Source organism: Orycteropus afer, unplaced genomic scaffold, assembly GCF_000298275.1.
Source record: "Orycteropus afer afer isolate SDZICR_OR568_19922 unplaced genomic scaffold, OryAfe1.0 scaffold00176, whole genome shotgun sequence".
Lineage (NCBI taxonomy): Eukaryota > Metazoa > Chordata > Mammalia > Tubulidentata > Orycteropodidae > Orycteropus > Orycteropus afer.
Window position 1 is genome coordinate 1,044,015 of NW_006921763.1, and position 21,133 is coordinate 1,065,147.

At 36.3% G+C, this 21,133-nt stretch overlaps 1 protein-coding gene across 1 annotated transcript in view; it reads right to left on the bottom strand.

Moving 5' to 3' along the window:
* Nucleotides 1-7,343: 7,343 nt before the first annotated feature.
* The window catches only part of PDS5A (PDS5 cohesin associated factor A), a 216,501-nt gene continuing 202,711 nt past the window's right edge, over nt 7,344-21,133 (bottom strand). The window contains exons 26-32 of the mRNA XM_007947143.2: nt 17,719-17,851; nt 17,076-17,195; nt 14,066-14,128; nt 13,375-13,520; nt 12,074-12,182; nt 7,879-8,231; nt 7,344-7,392 (exon numbers count right to left, since the gene is read on the bottom strand). Coding sequence (XP_007945334.2) covers nt 7,344-7,392; nt 7,879-8,231; nt 12,074-12,182; nt 13,375-13,520; nt 14,066-14,128; nt 17,076-17,195; nt 17,719-17,851 — 973 coding nt within the window. The remainder of the gene's footprint in view (nt 7,393-7,878; nt 8,232-12,073; nt 12,183-13,374; nt 13,521-14,065; nt 14,129-17,075; nt 17,196-17,718; nt 17,852-21,133) is intronic.

Sequence of the window (21,133 nt, forward strand, 5' to 3'; positions counted from 1 at the left end):
AAAAAAAAAAAAAAAAAAAAAAGCAAATGAGTGAAAAAAGAATACGTTTCCTGTAAAAATCCAAAGGGATCTAAAATCTCTACAGATAATTTTGCAAGTCAAAATGCCCAGCATCAACTCCCATATTGAAAAGTAAAACCTAACTAAACCTTTATATATACTATCTAAGTGTCAGTGGAATAAAGTATGCCAGACTAGTGAATAGATACATAAACAGGGATCACAGTGAAAATAATTATTGATGTAATGTTGTTCTCTAGTAAGAGAAAAACTAGAGGGGTTAGCACTTCCCACATATGGGAAGTGATGGTTGTGTTACTAAAATGGCTCTAGAGGCTAACAATTATTAAGAGCCCAACCTAAATAGTGCCACAATCATCTGTCAGCTTGTCATACTGTAGTGGCTTGTGTGTTGCTGTGATGATGGAAGCTATGTCACTGGTATTTCAAATACGAGCAGGGTCACCAATGGATACCATAGGAGAGTGGAGCATTCAAACTCAGACAGACTAAGAAAACCACTTCAGAAAAAAATAATTAGCCACTGGAAACCTTATGAATAGCAATGAAATATGGCCAGATGATGAGCCTCTCAAGTTGGAAGACACTCAAAATACAACTGGGGAAGAGCTGCCTCCTTAAAGTAGAGGTGAACTTAATGATGGGGACAGAGTAAAGCTTCTGGGACTTTCATTTGCTGATATGGCATGATTCAAGATGAGAAGAAATAACTGCAAACATCCATGAATAATCAGAATGTGGAATGTATGAGGTATGAATCTAGGAAACTTGGAAGTTGTCAAAAATTAAACGGAACACATAAAGATAGATATCCTAGGCATTAACGAGCTAAAACAGACTGATATTAGCCATTTTAAGACAATCATATGGTCAACTAATCTGGGAATGACAAATTAAGGAATGGTGGCACATTCATCATCAAAAAGAACATTTCTAGATCTGTCCTGAAGCACAATGCTGTCAGTGATAGGACAATATCCATAAGCCTACAAGGAAGATCAGTTAATACCACTAATTTTCAAATTTACGCACTTATCACCAAAGCCAAAGATGAAGAAATAGAAGATGCTTTCCAATATCTGCAGTCTGAAATTGACCGATTATGCAATCAATGTGCATTGATAATTACTGGTGATTGGATGGCAAAAGAAACAAAGCAGAACATCAGTAGTTGGGAAACAAAGCCTTGGTGACAGAGATGATGCCAGAGGTTGCATGACAGCATTTTGTAAGAATGACTTATTCATTGTAAATACATTTTTCAGCAACATAAAGAGTGATGATACATGTGGACCTTACCAGATGGAATACACAGGAATGAAAATCAACTACCTTTATGGAAAGAGACGATGAAGAGGGTTATTATCATCAGTGAGAATATGGCCAGGGGCTGACTGTGCAACAGACCCTCAACTGCTTATATCAAAATTTATGCTGACGCTGAAGAAAATTAAAATAAGTCCCTGAGAGCCAAAATATGACCCTGGGTGTATCCCACTTGAATTCAGAGACCATGTGAAGAACAGGTTTGATGAACTGAACATAAATGACTGATGTCTAGACAAGCTGTGAGATGAACATCAAAGACACCACACATGAAGACAGCAGAAGGTCAATGAAAAGAGGAAAAAAGAAAAGATCAAAATGGATGTCTGAGAATACTCTGAAACTTGCCCTGGAGTGAACGGAAGAAATGATGACATAAAAGATCTGAGCAGAAGATTTCAAGGGCAGCTTGAGAAGACAAAGTAAAGTATTATAATGAAATGTGCAAAGACCTGGAGTTAGAAAATCAAAAGGGAAGAATACACTCAGCATTTCTCAAGCTGAAACGATTGAAGAAAAAAAAATCAAGCCTTGAGTTGCAAGGATTCTATGGGCAAAATTAGGTTTGGTGGTGTAGTGGTTAAAGCATTCAGCTGTTAACCAAAAGGTCAGTGGTTGAGCCCACCAGCTGCTCTGCAGGAGAAAGATGAGGCAGTCAGCTTCCATAAAGATTGCAGCCTTGGGAACCCAATGCAGCAGCTCTACTCCATGGCAGTGGGTGGATATGGGCAAAATATTGAACAATGCAGGAAGCATCAAAAGAAGACTGAAGGAATATAGAGTCACTGTACAAAAGAAATGGTCAACATTCAATCATTTCAGGAGGCAGCATTTGATCAAGAACCTACTGTATTGAAGGAAGAAGTCCAAGCTGCACTGAAGGCACTGGTGAAAAACAAGGCTTCAAGTATTAACAGAATATCCTTTGAGGTGTTTCAACTAATGGATAAAATGCTAGAAGCCATCATTGTTTATGTGAAGGAATTTGGAAAACAGCTACCTGGCCAACAGACAGGAAGAGATCCATATTCATGATCATTCCAAAGAAAGAATGTTCAACAGAATGTGGAAATTATTATACAATATCATTAATATCAAATGAAGATAAAATTATGCTAAAAATAAATAAAAAAATAAAAAAAAATGCAGCACATAGACAAGGAACTTCCAGAAATTCAAGCCAGATTCAGAAGAGGATGTAGAACTAGGGATATAACTGCTGATGTCAGATGGATCTTGGCTGAGAGCGAAGAATATCAAAAAGACGTTTACCTGCGTTTTATTGAATATGCAGAGGCATTCGACTGTGTGGATCATAACAAACTATGGACAACACTGAGAAGAATGGAAATTCCAGCACTTAACTGTGCTCATGAGGAACTTGTACATAAACCAAGAAGCAGTTGTTATTGTTGTTATGTGCTGTCGAGTCGGCCCCGACTTTTAGCGACCCCTCCTTGGGTTTCCGAGGCAGTATCACTATGGAAGTACATTTTGTTCGACCACCTTTCTTTGGAATGGTCATGAATATGGATCTCTTCCAGCCTGTTGGCCCCAGGAAATTGTTTTAGAAGTTTCTTGGCATAAATGAGTGATTGCTTCCAGTGCTTTATCCATTTGTTGAATAAGAATATTGCTGAGCAAATACTCTGAGAAGCTGGACTATATGAAGAACAATACAGCATCAGGATTAGAGGAAGAGTCATTAACAACCTGAAATCTATCAGATGACACAACCTTGCTTTCTGAAAGGGAAGTGGACTTGAAGCACTTGCTGATAAAGATGAGACTACAGCTTTCAGTGTGGATTACACCTCAACATAAAGAAAATAAAAGACCTCACAACTGGACCTATAAGCAACATAATGATAAATGGAAAAAAGATTGAATTTGTCAAGGACTTCATTTTACTTGGATCTACAATGAATGCCCACTGAAGTAGCAGTCAAGAAATTAAACTACGCACAGTGGATTGGGCAAATATGTTGCAAAAGACCTCTTTAAAGTGTTAAAGGACAAAGATGTCACTTTGAAGAGTAAGGTGCACCTGCCCCAAGCCATGGTCTTTTTAGTAGCCTCATACACATGTGTAAGCTGGACAGTGAATAAGGAAAACCAGAGAAGAACTGATGCATTTGAATTGTGGTGTTGGTGGAGAATACTGAATGTACCAAGGATTGCTAGAAGATTCCTTATAAATGAGGATGGTAAGACTTTACCTGTTGTACTCTGGACATGTTATCAGGAGGCACCAGTCCCTGGAGAAGGTCATCATGCTTGGTAAAGTAAAGGGTGAGGGAAAAAGAGGAAGACCTTCAATGAGATGGACCGACCCAGCGGCTGCAACAGTGGGATCAAGTATGGCAATGACTGTGAGGATGCACAGGATCAAGCAGTATTTTGTCCTGGTGTGCATAAGGTTGCTCTGAGTTGAAACTGACTCGATGGCATCTAACAGCCACCACCACCAAATAAGGCTGAAGGGTGAAATGAGGTGACAAACATATAGTAGTACTGTGATTGGCACATTCTGCCAAAACCCAAAACACCATGCCCACTGCCGTTGAGCTGATTCTAACTCACAGTGACCCCTGTTGGGTTTCTGAGGCAGTAAGTCGTTATGGAAGTAGACTGCCCTATCTTTCTTCTACAGAGTGGCCAGGGGGTTTGGACTGCCAACCTTCTGGTTAGCAGTCAAATGCCTTAGGCCCTGCACCACCGGAGCTCCTGTGGCATACACTAGGACTTCAAAAAATGGTTTTATGAACTTCTTAATAAAAACATATAAATAATCTTATAAAATAAAACAAAACAAAATAAAATGCATTGCCTTCCAATTGGTTCTGACTCATAACACTGTATCACCAGGGCCTATAAATAATTATACAATATAATATAAATACCAAGTAATAAAACTGGACAAATTTTCCAGAGATGGTTTAGCAGAAGGAGAGATCTGGGGAGGTCCTGTACTCAGACTGACAAAAGAGCACACAGCGTGCAGAAGATTTAGAGTGATGCCAAGAAGGCTCTTTTGAGATTCTACTACAGGGAGAGCTGTGACCAGAACACGAATGGACCACTTGGGAAGTGGGAAATTAAGCAAGTGAAAAGTATGAAGAATCATGAAAGGTAAATAAAGAAGGATGAAGGGGTATACAGAATCAGAAAGGTAGACCCCAGAGAAGCACACAAGTGCTGGGCTTACTATCAAAGCCCAGCATTCAGGTTTACAATCCAGGGCTATACACTTAGTGCACATTCTGGTTCCCTAGTGCCTCTCTGACAAGAATATACCACAAATAGGATGGCTTTAACAAACAGGAGTTTATTCTTACATTTTGGAGGCTTTAAGTCCGAGTTCAAAGTGCCAGGATCTAGGGGCTGGGTGAAAGCCCCTCAGCCTTGGTCTTCAGCTCTGCCTCCTGCTCTTGGCCCACTGAAGCTGGAGGCTTTTCTTCACTCAGCTGCTGGCTGCTGAGGCTGATAAGCCCAAGGTTGACAAGTAAAAAGGCACAGTCCTGATGTTACCAAACCACATTCAAGTCCATTAAAAGTCCCAAGATTGGCAGAGCATGGCAGGCTGCTGACCAATGACTCGGCTACATGCAGGGTTCAAACGTGCCATAAGCTGGAGACTGTTCCCAAAACCGCTTCTTATATTCGGGGAAGCAGACCACATCTCTACAGCAGCTACTCAGCTGGCTGTGGTAGATCCTACCATGGAGCTGACTGCCAGTCTCATCACAGAGAATAACTAACTCCAGCTGCCCAGCCACTCAACCAGGCCCAGGCAAGTTGACAACAACCTTAACTACCACAATGCAGCAATCAAGACCTGAGTCCATAATGCATGGCTCCTGGGTTGTGTCCCAAAGTACAGGGCACTAAGTGAGCTGATTTTATTGTCTTGTCTTAATCTTCCACTCAGAGATGCAGTGTTTGATGGCTTTCAGATTTGGCAACCTAATTTTTTCTCTTCCCAGTTAGTTGGTTGAAATGGTAATGGTAACAGGATGATTCAAGGTGCTATTTGTTGTTAGTTACCAGTGAGTCGGCTCTGACTCATGGTGACCTCGTGTAACAGAACAATATGTTGTCTGGTCCTACGCCAACTTAAGGATGGTTGGTATGCTGAGTCCATGGTTATGGCTATCGAGTCAGTCCATATTATTTAGGGTTTTATTCGTTTTTGCTGACACTCTACTTTACTAAACATTATGTCCTTTCCTAGTAATTGATTGTGTCCAAAGTAGGGGACCCAATGTCTTAGCTACACACTCAGAATTGGTAAATTATGTGTATATGGTCTTTACTAAATTTCAGGACATAAAAGTGGAATGTCAAGTCATTCACAGGTAATATTTGCAGATGAGCGTGCTAACTCAGCCAGTGAAAACCCAATGGATCACAGTGGTATGATCCCATTGTTTGTGGGACTGCTACAACAACAACAAACATTTAAATCTTGTAAGAAGGTGGAAGCTACAGTACTACATGAAATAAAAACAAAATGGCAACTTCAGGATTTGACTATTCAATGTTTTCCCTTACATTGAAGCATAGTTAAAACACCAACTGATTGGGACCACAGTCTTGGGGGACAGTTAAATTAACTGGCATAACACAGTTTACCAAGACAATGTTTTACATCCCACTGTGGTGAGTAGTGACTAGGGTCTTAAAAGGTGATGAGTGGCCATCTAAGATGCAGCTATTGGTCTCTCCCCGTCTGGAGGAACAAAGAGTGAAGAAAATCAAGGAATCAAGGAAAAATTAGTCCAAAGGACTAATGGCCCACACAAAGTACAATCTGCATATCCTGACACTAGAAGAACTAGAGAGTGCCTGGCTATCACTATGGACCGCTCTGATCAGGACCACAGAAGGTCCTGGACAGAATGGGAGAGAAATGTAGAACAAAATTTAAAATCAAAATAAATGACCAGACTTACTGGTCTGACAGACCGGTTGAACTCCTGAGATTGTGGCCCTTAGACACAAATCTAGAATTGAACCCATATTGGGGATCACCTTGTGAGAAACGTACTCTATGGCACAATTAACCATATGAGATGTAAAGGGCAGCATTTATCTTAAAACAATGCTCAGAGCGCAGAAAGGGTCAGAAAAGAAGAATGAACAAGGGCAACCCAGGTAAGAGTGCTGTTATATTGAGGAACTGCAATTAATTTTACCAAAGGGGAGGAAAATGTGTAACAATTGTTGAATGGAAAACTAATTTGCTCTGTAAACTTTCACCCAAGCCACAATAAAAACAAAATAAAACATCAGCTGAAAGTCACAAACAAGGAACATTGTTTTAATGTGTCTATTCTAGATTCATGGTAACTCAAGTTAAACATCTCTTTTAGCACATTAAGAGGAATAATAAACAAATAATAGAGTCTTGAGTGTCTGTCAATTTAAAATTTAAGTGACTGTCCTAGAGGGTTACTGAGAGTTGGAATTGACTTGAAGGCAGTAGGTATTTAGTCTACATGGTATAGTCCTACATAGGGCTTTCGGAAGTCACTTCAGGATGATCATAATCACAGAAATTTATCTTACAGGTGATGGTACGCACTTTTACATCAGGCTACTCTTTACGTATATGAAAAGATTTGAAAAGTGGAAGCAGAAATATTTATTTGTAATTCTGGAGTGCTTAGAGTAGGATTTATCCTAATATAGTTGGGAAGTAAGAGACACTTAAGAGTATACAGAAATTTAATGGCTCTAAACTTAAGAATTTCATAAATGGTATAATTTTTAAAATGTATTTAAAAACACATTTGATTCAATGACTTTTGTACTTTATAGGAATACTGAAGCAGGGGGTGGAAGGAGCCTGAGATGCTCAAAGCTGGGACTCTTCCCTAGAAGGAATCTAGATGCTTACAACCTAATTTAGAGGTATATGATTTAGGTATACAGGATAAAAGAAGGGTAGGGCTAAGTTCTAATTATAGGCCAAATATGGAAGTAGACAAATTCTAGAGAGCCAAATAGAGCACCATTGTCACAGTTTGGGTAGTCTGAAATTTTAGCCCAAGGTGAGCAATTATGAACTTGTTTCTTGGGGGTAGAAAGGGGAAGGTAAATGTTGATTTATATTAGGATTAATGGTAACAAGAGGATTAGTTAAAGAGCAGCAAACTCTTGTCCATGTTTCATGGCATCTATCTTCTTCATTTTGGGGCTTTTGTACCCAAAAGGTAGCCTTTCATATTAAGTAAATCCTACTCAACCATTTGAGGAACACTAAGCAAAAAATAATATTCTCCTTGAAAATAAACAGAAACACTGAACTGCCACACAGTAACAAAACATTAACTACAGAAAGAAATCAGTCTTTAAATTGGTGTTTTAAAACTGGAAGTTATAGGGACAGATGCCATTATAACCTACCTCAGGAAACTCAAGGACAGTTTTCATTACCAAATGCCTAGGTGTTTGGGGTTGATTAACACATACCAATAATAAATAAAAGATCTAAATTCCTAGTTCAGAAAGGATAGCGTACGTTACCTTTGTAAGTCAATCTGTCTTTCTGACGGTACTGCCTTTTTGGCTATGTCTTGTAATTTAGGTGCTTTGGCATTAACTGCTTCCAAACCCCCAGGGCTCTCCTGACTGACGGTGGCTCTCTTTCTTCCCTTGCCAACTGGTTTATTTATATCTTCATTTTTGGTTGCATTGCCCTGAGATTCAGACTTGGGTCGACGTCCTCTTCTGGGTTTGGAAGGGGCAGGTGGTCCTGATTCATCGACTTTCTCATCGGTTTGTTGTTGAATATTCTCTGCCCCAGATGCTGTTGCTGTTCTTTTTTTTCCTCGGTCACTACTGATGGGGCCCTGGGTAGCCTGATCGGAATTAATCTCCTAAAACGGCATAAAACAACTGTATAAACACAAATTCCTTAAATGTCAACAATCTGTGCTGGAAAGAAGTATTCTGAAAGTATGTTGAAGGAACTGATATTCCAGGACGTCTAGTTAATTGCTTACATGCCATTATGAACAGGATTGTGCCCAATGTTCCCATGTTCCTTGGAACATATAATTTGCTCAATAAATGCTTATTAAAACACAGGCAGTACATATAAAACAGGCAAAATCTACTCTGCTTTGCTATCTTTGCATGGCCAGATCACACAAAGGCTTTATATAATGTATTAAGAAATTTGATTTTATTCTCATTCTAAGTGCTAAAGAAAGTCACAAACAATCCAAGTAATATTTTTAAAAGATCACACTGGCTGCTATATGATAATTGGGCTGGAAGGAGCAAAAACTTTGAAAATACATAAAATTACAAAAGATCAGAAGTTGGGGAAGAAAAGAAAAATGTATCAAAAACGGGCAATTCACAAATGAGCACATTCAAATGATCAACGAACATAGGGGCTCACTGATGGCCAGAGAAATGCAAATTAAAACTATAGCAAGGTAGTAGGCTTTTTGATCACTTTCTTTTTATAATTTTAGTGTGGTAAAAGGTATATAACCAAACAGTTGCCATTTTAACTATTTTTACATGTACAACTCAGTGACATTACATTCACCACGCTGTACAACCAATACCACTATCACTTCCGGTTCTTTGTTCTACTTTAACAGAAACTCAGTGCCATTTAAGCAATAACACCCCATTTCCTCTTCCACCTACTTCTCAAACTTCAATTTGTTCTCTATGATTTTTGAAGTAGGATCATACAGTATATGTCCTGTGACTGAGTTATTTTACTCAGCATGTCATAGCATTTATCAGAACATCCATGTCATAGCATTTATCAGAACTTCATTTCTCTTTATGGCTGAATAATATTTGATATGATAATAATTTACATTGTCTGTATACAATATTTTGTGTATGCATTCGTCTGTCGACATACACTTAGTTTGCTTTCATCTTTTGGTTTTTGTGAATAATGCTAATATAAACTTGGTATCTAGGCATCTGCTTGATTCCCTGCTCTCGAGTCTTCCGGGTATATACCTAAGGGTAGGTCTGCTAATTCTATGTTTAACTTTCTGAGGAACTACCAAACTGTTTTCCACATTCTTACTATCAATGGATCTGGGGGTGGGGTGGGGATTAGCTTTGATTAATTGAACAAAATTCAGAATAACTGTCACATCTGCTGTTAGTAGGTACAGAGAGAACACTGTGCTCTCCTACTCTGCTGGTAGAAATGTCAAGAGTTCTAATCTTTCAGGAAAGCAATATGGAAATATCTAAAACCTGTATATTAATCCTTTGATGGCAATTCTACAACTGGAAACTTGGCCCATAGAAATAAAAGCAAATAAGGATAAATACAAAAGGATACTCATAGCAACATTTTTATAGTGGCAGAAAACAATATGTAAGGTATATACGTACACAAAAATGATACATATGTAGAGAATAGTATGGACATACACAAGTCTCAATGTCAAAAAGGAAAAAATAATACTAAAATTCACTTACAATCATACTCACACACTTATGAAAATTATACCAATGTGTATGTATAAAGAACTCAGGTAAAATCAAATGAAGAGGGTCAGCTATAGGTATGGAGAAAAGGAAGACTCCCAGAGGACATCAGCAGTATCGCTCACCTGAATCCACAGAGGTATGTGTTTTGTTGCTTCCTTTAACTACCTCTCTTATTCATCATTCTTATTATAATTTGGTTCCCCTCATAGAGTAAAAAGAAACGTGCTGATTTGTAAACATGCATACATACACAAACATACACAATGCTGAAATAATAAAGAAATAGCCACATAAACTTATGAATGCTTGATGAGAAGCTATCAAGCTTTGTCAACATACAACCCCTGTCTCTTCAGGCTATGAATGTGTTATAATTTTCTCTGGAAATGTTAAAACAAAGTGCTTAGGAATAATATAATATTACAGATTACAGAAAGTAGTTTTAGGCTCTCAGAGATTCAGAATTAAAAAATCAAATTTATTGAAACTATATATAGGTTTTATTAGATACACATTAAGATCCCTTCTAAAAGTCGTAACTAAAATTTTCACCAGTTGTGGTTATCAAAGTATCTGCATTTCTGTTGGTGTTAGCCGCTGTCAAATTGCCCTTGATTCATGGTGACTCCGCGCACAACAGATGGAATGCTGCCTGGTCCTGTGCTGTGCCCATGATTCGCTGTGGACTGAATGGCTATGCTCCTTAGGGTTTTTGATGGCTAATTTTAGAAGACCCTTTCTTTCCAGTTTGTCTTAAACTGGAAGCTCTGCCAAATCCTATTCAGCATCACAGCAACTCACAAGCCTATATATGACAGACAGGAGGTTGCTGTGCATGAAGTGTGTCGGCTGGGAATCAAACCTGGGTGTCTAACAGGAAGGTGAGAATTCTACCAGTGATCGACCACTGCCCCCTCACACCACCTCTTAATATGTATTATATGGTTAACTGAATGTCTGTGGCAATATGCATTTTTGCATCTAAGTTTGTTTATGAAAAGACTATTGACATTTACATAAGGATCCCTCAATATTCAAATCTAGTGGATTCCAGAATTTGAAGAGTTTTGGCAGTAAGTGTTATTCTGTTACCTGAATCTATTGACATATGGAGTTTCAGAGAGTGAGGAGCAAGAGTTTGGACAGTGAGAGATTTATACAAATATTTAACTACATTTATTCAGTTTCTGAGTTCAGATAATAAGAGCATGGGTAGGAAGACTTCAGCTATCATGGGATAATTGTATACTCCTAGTATATTTTATGTACCTGAGGTTAATAATACCAAAAATATTTGATGACCACCATAAATACATGGTAGACACCAAAAACATAAACGTGTCAAGATTATGATTTAAGGAAAGAACTACGTTATGGTGTCTTCATACTATTTCTACTGAGGAAAGTTGTATTTCATTTCATTCATAAGCTATCCAAGTATACATAGTCAGTGAGTGGCAGAGCCAGGATTCATACTCAGGTTTTCTGTTGCTCCTACTAATTATGTTATTGTCCTTTCTCTTCTGCAAAAAAAAATGTTAAGAAAAGTGGGTGTCACAGTAAGAAGGTCAACAGCAAAGAATACAGTGATTAAAACAAAACTCAAATTGTTAAAGGCTAAATTATAAGTTTAACTTTTTAAAATTAATTTTTTTATTGTGGTAAAAAAAATGACCTTCTGGTTAGTAGCCAAATGCTTACCTACTATACCACCAGAGTGCCTTCATATGTTAATAAAACACTGTCAAATCCAACCATTTTTATACATACAGCTCAGTGACACCAATCATGTTCATCATGCTGTGCAGCCATCCCCACCACCCTCTCCCAATGATTCCACCACCATTAACAGAAACTCAGCACCCTCCATTCAATGACTCCCACCTTCCCTCTCTCTTCCACTCACTCCAGTAAGGTTCAACTTTTTAAAAGACAAGAAAAACAAAACAAAGTGCTCTACGAAGTATCAATAAACACTCAACACCTATTTTTCAAGGTGCTAGAGAGAGGTAGTATGGAGAAAGGTACCAATGTGGATGACCATATAAAAGCTTGTAAAATGAAGTAGACAGAATCAGTGTGGAAAGCAGAAGTCCAGTATTACGGATGGTGGTACACACATGTGCGTAGTTTAGTGTGTATGCTAACCTCTCTGCTGTGGTTTTATTTTTACCGCTACCATAAAGTTGTAATATGAATATCAATGGGAGAAATCCAATTGTTAAATTTAAAAATTTACCTTATTCTTGACTGGGTCAATGTTCTTTACAGGTGTGACTGAAATAATTCTCACAGGGTTCTCCTCATTTTCACTAACTCCAGTCTCTACTGCTTCTGAACTCTGTTCCCTGTTGAAGAAAAATATATAAACAAGGCTTCATTTCACCACACCAGTAGAAAGTTTACTTCTTCATTATAAAGATAAGGAAATTGAGGCTCAAGCTGGTCAAGTGAAGCAAAGTTAAAAAAATATGGATCTCCTACAGTTGTTCGTTCTTTATGTTTACTTTTTATTGTGATTTGGGTGAAAGTTTACAGAGCAAATTGGTTTTCCAGTCAACAATTCATACACATTTTATTTTGTGACACTGATCTCAGTCCCTACAATGCAAGAGTACTCTACTCAGTTCCTCCTTGTGTTTCCTGTTTCCACTTGTCCTTCTTTTCTATCCTTTCCTGCCTTCTGAGCTTTATCCCTGTGTCAATGCTACCCTTTTGAACTTGAATTGTTGGTTGATTGCTCTAAGGAGGGTGTACCTCCTTGGAGTTGACTTTATTCATAAGATTTCATGGGTTTGAATACTGTCTTTAAAAGCCTCAATATTTAGTGTTGAGAAAATATGGTCAAGTGGAAATTCTCACAGAGTGGCTAAGATAGCCAACAACTGACATGTTATAATAAAGATGGACTCTTTTTATAAGAGGAAAGTGTCTTAACAGTATTATCTTTACTCAATTCAATAATAATTGGTTTGAGTTTAAAAATTAATAAGCATATTAACTCAAGTTATTTTAAAGAGTTATATTTTCACAGATTTCCTAAGTGTTGAATTTTCTTTTATGGTGGCACAAGCACTTTGATCAGCTGTTAACCTAAAAGTTGGCAGTTCTAACCTACACAGTGGTATCATGGAAGAAAGGCCTGGTGACCTGCTTCTGTAGAGATTACAGTCAAGACAACTCTACGAAGCAGTTCTTTTATGTAGCACACAGGGTCACCATGAATCGGAACTGACTTGATGGCAATGGGTTTTTATCATAAATATTTTAATGTAAATTAGTTCTAGCTATAATACAAATTCTTATTTCTTTTAAATTTAACTTTTATACACATTTACAATGCTATATTGTTTAAAAATGTATAGCTTACTCTAAGGTTCCCTCATTAATTATGCTAAAATCCACTGGTATTATTTTGTAACAAGACACCTTCTAAAGACAGAGGTCCATTTTGTGATCTGGTGTATTAAGAATATACATTAAAAGATGAGCCAAATGAATGACAGTAACAAAAGTTAAGAGGAGAAAAAAAAAAATTGCCTTGCTCGATTTCCGGTTGAAGGGTTCAGGTCTGAATTTACATTGATATTGCTTCCAGTCTCAGCTCCAGTGCTTCTAACATATGGTTTCCTTCCTGTTGCTGATAACGGCTTGTTTACTGCACCTAGTACTCCAGCAGGTTTTGGCTAAAAATTACACACACGTATGTTATTTTATACCTTACTAAAAGGTATACTATAAATTTAGATACATGTAAGAGATACTGTTTAGCCTAAGCCAAGGGACTGGTGTTAAACTGAAAAGTTAAACACTGTATTTATTATGGATGATAATTGTGTAAAATTATGTTTGATTTACTACAACTAAAAATCATAACATTACGTCCTTATAATTGTATTAAGTAGGAAGTATATCTTATTCTTTATTTCTCAAAGTAAAAAGTACTCCCAAAACAGTGAAATATATAATATAATGTCTTAAAGCTAATTATTCAATGCATATAATAATAGTTTTGAAACTGTTCGCCAAAAATTAATTTTCCTTTTGTTCGTTTAGGTGTCATCCCAGTACTTTTTCAGAATATAAATGAGGTAACTCAGCAGCAAAATACACAATGTAATCTCTAAAGTTCAGGAACTATAAATTTTGGGGGACATATAAAGATTATTTCTAGGAATAGGAGTAACATATATATGTAATAAAGATCTCAAGATTATCTAGTACATAATACCTTTCCTGTTAACAAAAGTACTCTTGTCTCTTCTGAAATATAACTCTTGTCATTAGAGAAGTCCTATGGGGGAAAAAGTAACAAAGCAAATATGTATATTAATTTTTATTGTATTGTACCTTACATTAACAATTACATTTGTCCTAACATACATATCAATTCAGCAAATAATCAAAACATATGTAATGAAACACATCTTTAAATTAAATCAATGGACATAAGATGTAGACAAATGCCAGAGACAAATTTCTTAAATCACCATTTTAAATGGAATAACACTCCTCTTTTTTCTCTCTGGTTTAGGGCAAATGATTTCTAGTTTATTCCTTAAACTATCTTTACCTCCTACTTCCTTTGGGCTCCTAAAGTATCCAATATGGTACTATGTACATATCAGGAACTCAGTAGTCATTGAGAGATTGTATTGGACCTCAAGAAAATGATCATCATTAAAAACTGTCATTTTAATTAAAACTATTTTATTACATAGAACAGTGAGTAAATATGCCATCAAAATACATTTAAGTCAATTACAGTATTCTTTGGTAGAAAACAATTAAACAAAATGGGGATACTGATGGTGCTTCCTTGAAAGCTCTATCTATAAAAAATGGTGTCACTGAAAATTTTTTTTATTAGAATCAAAAAGTCCATTAATTTTTATGTAATCTTACCATAGATATAAATACACATTTTATTTTACATCACTGTCATGGAACATAGTGCTTAAATTTGCCTGTGAGGAAACCATACTTTTTGCATGTGTGCCAGGCAAAGGTGTATCATTTCTTTTCCACACAGACTTTTATGCAGCTAAAATACATGTTACCAAGCCTGGGCACCAAAGTTCACATAGTTTATTTGTGAAGATACACTACAGCATTAGTAAGATCACTATCTTACCAAACCAAATTTTGTTTCAATTTATAATAGATTAAAAGCAACAAATTAGATAAGAACATGAGGAAAGTTATATACTGAAATCAGAAAAAGCTATTACTGAGTTTTTATTATTACTATCAGATATCAAAACAAACTATAATTTAAAAAAATGTCATTTAGGTGTAGTAAGAAATATAATTTAATTCTTAATGATGGTACTACCATTGTTAATGAACATTCTATTTGGATAGTACTCCATTCATGATGGTTGTGGGTCAGAAATAGAGTAAATCCGAAACCAAGAGTCCACTTAGGAATATTTAAGAAGACGATTAGACTGAATTTCAGAGCAAAGACCTTTAGTATGGTTTTCAAAGTAGGAAGCTCCATTTCCTGGAATGTTCTTTTATAGGATACTCTGAGGGAGTTTATATAAATGATTATCTATAGGTATCCACTCCATGGAAGGAAGACGAGGCAATCTACTTCCGTAAAGATTTAGTGCCTCGGAAACCCAGTGGGGGTTGCTATGAGTCAGAATTGACTTGATGGCAGTGGGTTTTGGTTTGGGTGATCTATAGGTATGAAAATGTGTAAAATTTTTTAAATTAAAAATATTTGGCCAGCATGGATGAATCTTGAAAGCATTAATGCTAAGTAGGTCAGTCACAAAAGGACAAATACTATGTGAGCCCACTTATACAAAACAGGCAAATATAGAGAGACCAACATTTACTGGTGGCTGCCAGGACGGGAGCAGGGGAGGAGAGGGTGTCTTTGTCTAGGGGGCACTGGGTTGCTGTCAGTTTGAAGGAATTGGGAAATGGATAGCAGTAGTGGTTGTAAAACATGATGAACACAACCAATGCCACTGAACTGTATGTGTGAAAAATTTGAAATGGCAATTGTTTTGTTATATATATTTTTACCACAATAAAAATTATTTGGGATTCTATTTTATGAACAAAGTTCAGGAAAGTTAAACAAACTTCAAAATGTCACCTTAAGGCAAAGAATAAAGAAAGTACATTTTAAAAAATCTGTATTAGCTGGAAAATTTATTTACACAGAAAACTTAATTCTTTGACATTATTGTAATAAATGAACTATGTGTATTAATAACTAATAACATTATTTATTGTTTACTATGTGATAAACTCTTCATATCAACCTATATTCCCTATTAAGTACATCTTCTCAAGTAAACTCACTGCTGTTGAGTTGGGTCTGACTCATCGTGACCCTCCCTTGGGTTTCTGAGGCAGTATCATTACAGATGTAGTAGATTGCTCCTTCCAAGGAGTGGCTGGTGGGTTTGAACCGCCAGCCTTCTGGTTAGCAGTCAAATGCCTTAGGTGCTACGCCACCAGAGCTCCCTACTAGTACATAGTACATCTATATTCACATTTAACAGATGAGAAAACTGAGGCTTAGATGAGTTAATTCATCTTAAGTCCTTCAAGTTATAAGTGGTTGATTAGAATCCAGGTCTATCAAATGCCAAAACCAATTCTATTAACTCTAACATTTGTACTTCATATATAGTTGTATCTATATTTACAATGTACCAAACATTTAATATATATGTTTTGTCTGTAAAACACTAAAAGTGTTTCAATGAGATTAAAATGATTTAAGAACTCTAAAAACTCCTTTTACAAATTAGGAATACCCAGAAAAGTAGCTCACGTCAAAACAACAGATTTTTGTCTACTCTGAAACACTAAGCTTGATTTGTAATTTCTACTTTGTAAGGCAAACAATGTCTTGCAGGGCTCTGGAGGGCAATCTCTTAATCCACAAAAAACTCAGAGGTATTTTTAAAATCTGTAGTCAAGAGTGCTGGTGGCGTAGTGGTTAAATCATTCAGCTGAAAGGTCAGTGGTTTGAACCCACCAGCTGCTCCACAGGAGAAGGATGAAGCAGTCTGCTTCCATAAAAGATTTACAGCCTTGGAAACCCTACGGGGCAGTTCTACTCTGTCAACTAAAGAGTCACTATGAGTCAGAACATATTCAATGGCAGTGTGTTTTGGGTTCAGTCAAAACAATCCAATATTTGCCTTTAGGGCTGATGTTAATTGAAATTTAAGTCAGTTTAGTGTGGTAGAATAATGAGGGACAATTACCTTTTCAGGTTGTGTGAAAAATTTCATTGGAAGGACTGGATCTTTTGGTGAATCTGCATTGCACAAAGCACTTTTACTATTTATAACACACAGAGCCACATCACATACGGTATAAAGTTTCTAGGGAGAAAAAAGAAAGATCAAATCTAACTTTCAGTATTGCAAAATAACCACAAGGATTAAGTACAAGTAGAGCCAAAAGAAAGACATACGGTCATTTATTCCTTGATTATTAAATATTTGTGTTCAGCATTTCATCACAAGTATCCCCTTGGTAAACAAAGCTATCCTCTACCTTAATTTAACATGAGTATCAAGTATGTGTTAAAAACAATGAAGTCAAAACAAAAACTCACAAAAAGAATACCCTTACTGAAAGTCTGTAAGATAGTTATAAATTCTATCAGTTCTTATCCTACTGCTCTGCAGAAGTTTGTCTTTCCCAGAGTATTAAAGATTCTCCAAATACGAAATTTATTTGTAATGAGATGCAATAAAAACTGACTATAAATACCTTTAAAAAAAAAAAATCAACATTCTGCAATCTAAATTATTACTTAATATTCAGGAAAACAAGTGGGAGAAGGGCCGTAATTTCTTTTTTTGGTAATACCTTACTGCCTGCTGGCCTAATATCACTTACTTCATTTGTCTTGGATTCATCTGGAGACTGGGCATCTCTGGTCAACTTGATGTTCTCAGCCATCTTTTTCATAAAGGCATGACTATTGTTTTCATTCTTTGTCATTAAAACTTCAAGCATGAACCATAGGCACCTAAGTGTTAAACAGCTTCACTTATTAAAAAGACTAGATATAGGTACTTTTCCTTAATAAATTATTTGTTGAGAACTTTTGCTGCTTGACTGTAATAAAATCAAAGTAAGTCATAAAGGCAGATCATTAGGAAAACCCTAAATTGTAACAAAGACACATTATCCTATTTATAATATTCTATGGTTGGGCAATCTACTTCCATAGTGATACCGCCTTGGAAACCCAAGGAGGGGTTGCCGTGAGTCACATCCAACTCGATGGCTGTGAGTTTGGTTGTGTTTTTTGTATGTAAATGGAAAATTAAAACATAAAATGAAAACAGCTTGGACAGTTTCATGATAAAGATTCACACCACAGGTATTCAAAGCCCTCATTTTCACTTTCACATCTCAAACCAGTTTTGCTGTTTTCCACCTGTCATTGTACACTCACTGCACTCTCTTATAAAGCATCTAAAGAGGTCATTTGAATTTCTAAGTTAAAATGGATCCCCTATCAGGTTCGAAAACTAGAATCACTGGAGGAATTTAAATTGATAACTCTGGGGGCAAAGTCTGGAAATGTATATTTTTAGTATGTTCTCAGAATGACTCTTGGGCAGCCAATGACAAAAAAAAAAAAAAAAGGCTTTACTGAATCAACATGGAAGAAATTACTTGTTGATCCTCTATGTGAAGTTCCTTCCTTTTTTCCATATAAACACAATAAGAGACTATGCCAAGGGGGGAAATTTAGCATTATGTTTCTAGCTTAATTGTTTAAATGAGCCAACATTTTAACCATTCTTGTGACAATAGTCTCAACTCTCTTATTACTCTTCCTTTTGGTACACTTGCTTTGAAAAACTTAAAACCTGGAACAAGCCAAGTGTTTGGCTTCTCGGTAGCTATATCCAGGACTCTTAACTGCTAGAAAGAAATCACACAGCTGAGAAGCTTGACGTGATCGTTAATTTAAGAGTTTTATCCTACACTTGATGCTAACCAGCTACCTTGTCTGTCTCAGTCAGGAATTTTATCTAGTTTTTCAGAGCATTTGTTTTGAATCTTCATTCTCCTCCTATGATTTTATCACCTCACCTCTCCAGCAGGTGACCCTTGTTGCTCTGTCACATAGAAACAGAAGTCATAAAGTGAAACTTCCTCAACCTCTTAACACTAGACCTAGAAAATTAATTTTATTTTCCTCCCCTCTCTTTACATAACTATCCCTAAGATTCCACCCATTCCTCCTCCTTTGGGAGAGCTCACTGTAATTTACTACCACCATTCTTTCTTCTACCCACAAATACACCCCCAGACCGCCTATTTCTTTCTTTCTTTCTTACCTATACATAACAGGATGTCTTTTCTCGGTTTATCTACACTACTTCACTCCTTACCTTGTGGCAATTAAGCTTTCATTTCCATTAGTCCATTGCTCCTTATGCAAAGTTATCACTAACTGCTTTGTTGCTAACATCAAAAGGCACTTACTAGCTATGTGACCTTCTCCTCTATTATATCTTTATTTGTAAAATGGGAAGAACAGTAATTACTTCCAAGAATTGTTCTGAGGATTAAATGAGATAATACTTGTAGGATACTTGACACATAAACACCCAAAAAATAAAAGTTTGCTGGTACTCACCATTTCCTCTCTTCTCCTTTACACCTTTTCTTTCTATAATACTGTGCTTCTTTTCCTTTTACCCCTTGGATATTCCTCCTTAGATTCTTTTTTGATTCTCCCTGCTGATTCTTTCAAGCAAGTCTTAGTGTCCCTTAGCAACCTGCCCAAACTCCTGTTCTACCATCTTTTTCCTTCTATTTTAAATTTCTGACTTGATTTCAAGCATGGGTCATATGCCTGTTGTAGGTGCTCCCACAGTAGCAGAGCACTATTATAATTGCCTCTTCATCATTCTGCATCCTTATAAGAGCAGATAAGAAATCCATATAATCCTACTTCTGTAGTGATACCACCTCGGAAACCCAAGGAGGGGTTGCTATAAGTCGGGGCCAACTCGACGGCACATAACAACAACAACAACAACCCTGTATTCCAAGGACCTAGGACAGCACCTGGCCCATTGGAAGTACTTTATAAATATTTGTTAATGAAGTATGTACAAATGAAGAGAAAAGAAGAATAGAAAGATATTGACCAAACTGTTAAAAGAAACAGATATGTGGTAGGTATCTAATTTTTCATACTGAATATAATACTTGTACAATAAAGAAGAAAGGTGTTATAAAAGACTTTGAAAGTCTATATATGTATGATTTTTCTAATTATAATATATTGCTACTAGCATAATGAGCTATTAACTGCCACAAAGTTAAACGACCAACTTTAAAAAGTATTATTTAACACTTCAAATTACATGATAAAGTGAATGTGTAACAATACTCAAGAGTGTTGCATGCTAGATAGAACAACGAAAAATAAGAAGTCATCAACTAAGTCAGGCAAAGGGTCAACGAGAACTGAGAAGAAAATGTAATGAACCCACTGATTTTAATTCTAACTCTAATTACCTCATGTAGTTCAGTACTATTCCCACATTACAACCACCTCTCAAAAAGCTAATCCTTCTTCCACATTGCTGTCTTGCAATTTGAATACAACTAAAAGGTCCTCCAACATAAGCCCTCTATATTCTAGGCAAATATAACCATCACCTTTTTAGTATGTGAAAGTAGTTCTGAAAAACCCTTATATAAAAGCAAATAGTAAAAATTTAGAATTGGAAGACCTTTTAGGAATTACCTATTTTCAAATCCTGCATTTTATAGATAAAGGCAATTGAAGTCTAGAGATGTAAAGTCCTTAGTCACTTAACCAGGACTAGAACCTATGTTTCCTGAATTCTAACTATGTGGCTTCTTAAAATATATATCTAAGCAAACATGGTTTCAAAGAAATTTTAAAATTTAAAACTACTTGTTTTTAAGCATATGAACATTACTGAAATGATGTGTTGGAAACTGCAACAATGGAATGGCAAGCCTCATATTCACAGCTCATAGAAGTGTCTGAATAGAAGCCAGATAACAGAAGGCATTCTTTTTTTTTTTTTTCTTACAAGAAAATTTAATGATCACAAAATAAATATTACAACAAATTGCTATCTTTTGTTTTCAGATAGATCTTTCATCTCTAACATGTTATAATTAAAAATATTTCTTTCCATTCTTTGCTCTTCAAATTATTCAATGATTTTATAATTAAGCTGCCAAAGGATATCTACTTCCATACATAATAAGGATGATAATCAAGTCTTTTTTTTTTTTTAATTTT